At 69.4% G+C, this 379-nt stretch overlaps 1 protein-coding gene across 1 annotated transcript in view; it reads left to right on the top strand.

Annotated features, from left to right (window-relative positions):
* The window catches only part of PLEKHG5 (pleckstrin homology domain containing, family G (with RhoGef domain) member 5), a 48,968-nt gene that overhangs the window by 43,761 nt on the left and 4,828 nt on the right, over nucleotides 1–379 (top strand). The window contains 2 exon segments of the mRNA XM_014546177.1: nucleotides 26–175; nucleotides 255–359. Coding sequence (XP_014401663.1) covers nucleotides 26–175; nucleotides 255–359 — 255 coding nt within the window.

The following is a 379-nucleotide window of genomic DNA, read 5'->3' as shown; positions in this document are numbered from 1 at the left end:
AGCCCCGCCCCCTCCCCCCGCGCAGTGGGCCGAGAAGCACCAGCAGTGCCAGCGGCTGAAGCTGAGCGACATGCTCGCCAAGCCTCACCAGCGGCTCACCAAGTACCCGCTGCTGCTCAAGTCGGTGCTGAGGAGGACGGACGAGCCGCGGGCCAAGGAGGCCGTCATCACCATGGTAACCAGGGCGGCACGGTTCCCTCCGCGGGGGGCCGCTCCCTGACCCTGGGTCTGAACCAGCCACTGTCCACCCCCAGATCAGCTCCGTGGAGCGCTTCATCCACCACGTGAACGCGTGCATGCGGCAGCGACAGGAGCGGCAGCGGCTGGCGGCCGTGGTGAGCCGCATCGACGCCTACGAGGTGGTGGAGGGGAGCAACGA

This window comes from Myotis brandtii, unplaced genomic scaffold (genome assembly GCF_000412655.1).
Source record: "Myotis brandtii unplaced genomic scaffold, ASM41265v1 scaffold434, whole genome shotgun sequence".
Classification (NCBI taxonomy): Eukaryota; Metazoa; Chordata; class Mammalia; order Chiroptera; family Vespertilionidae; genus Myotis; species Myotis brandtii.
This window is presented reverse-complemented; position numbering and strand designations above follow the sequence as displayed.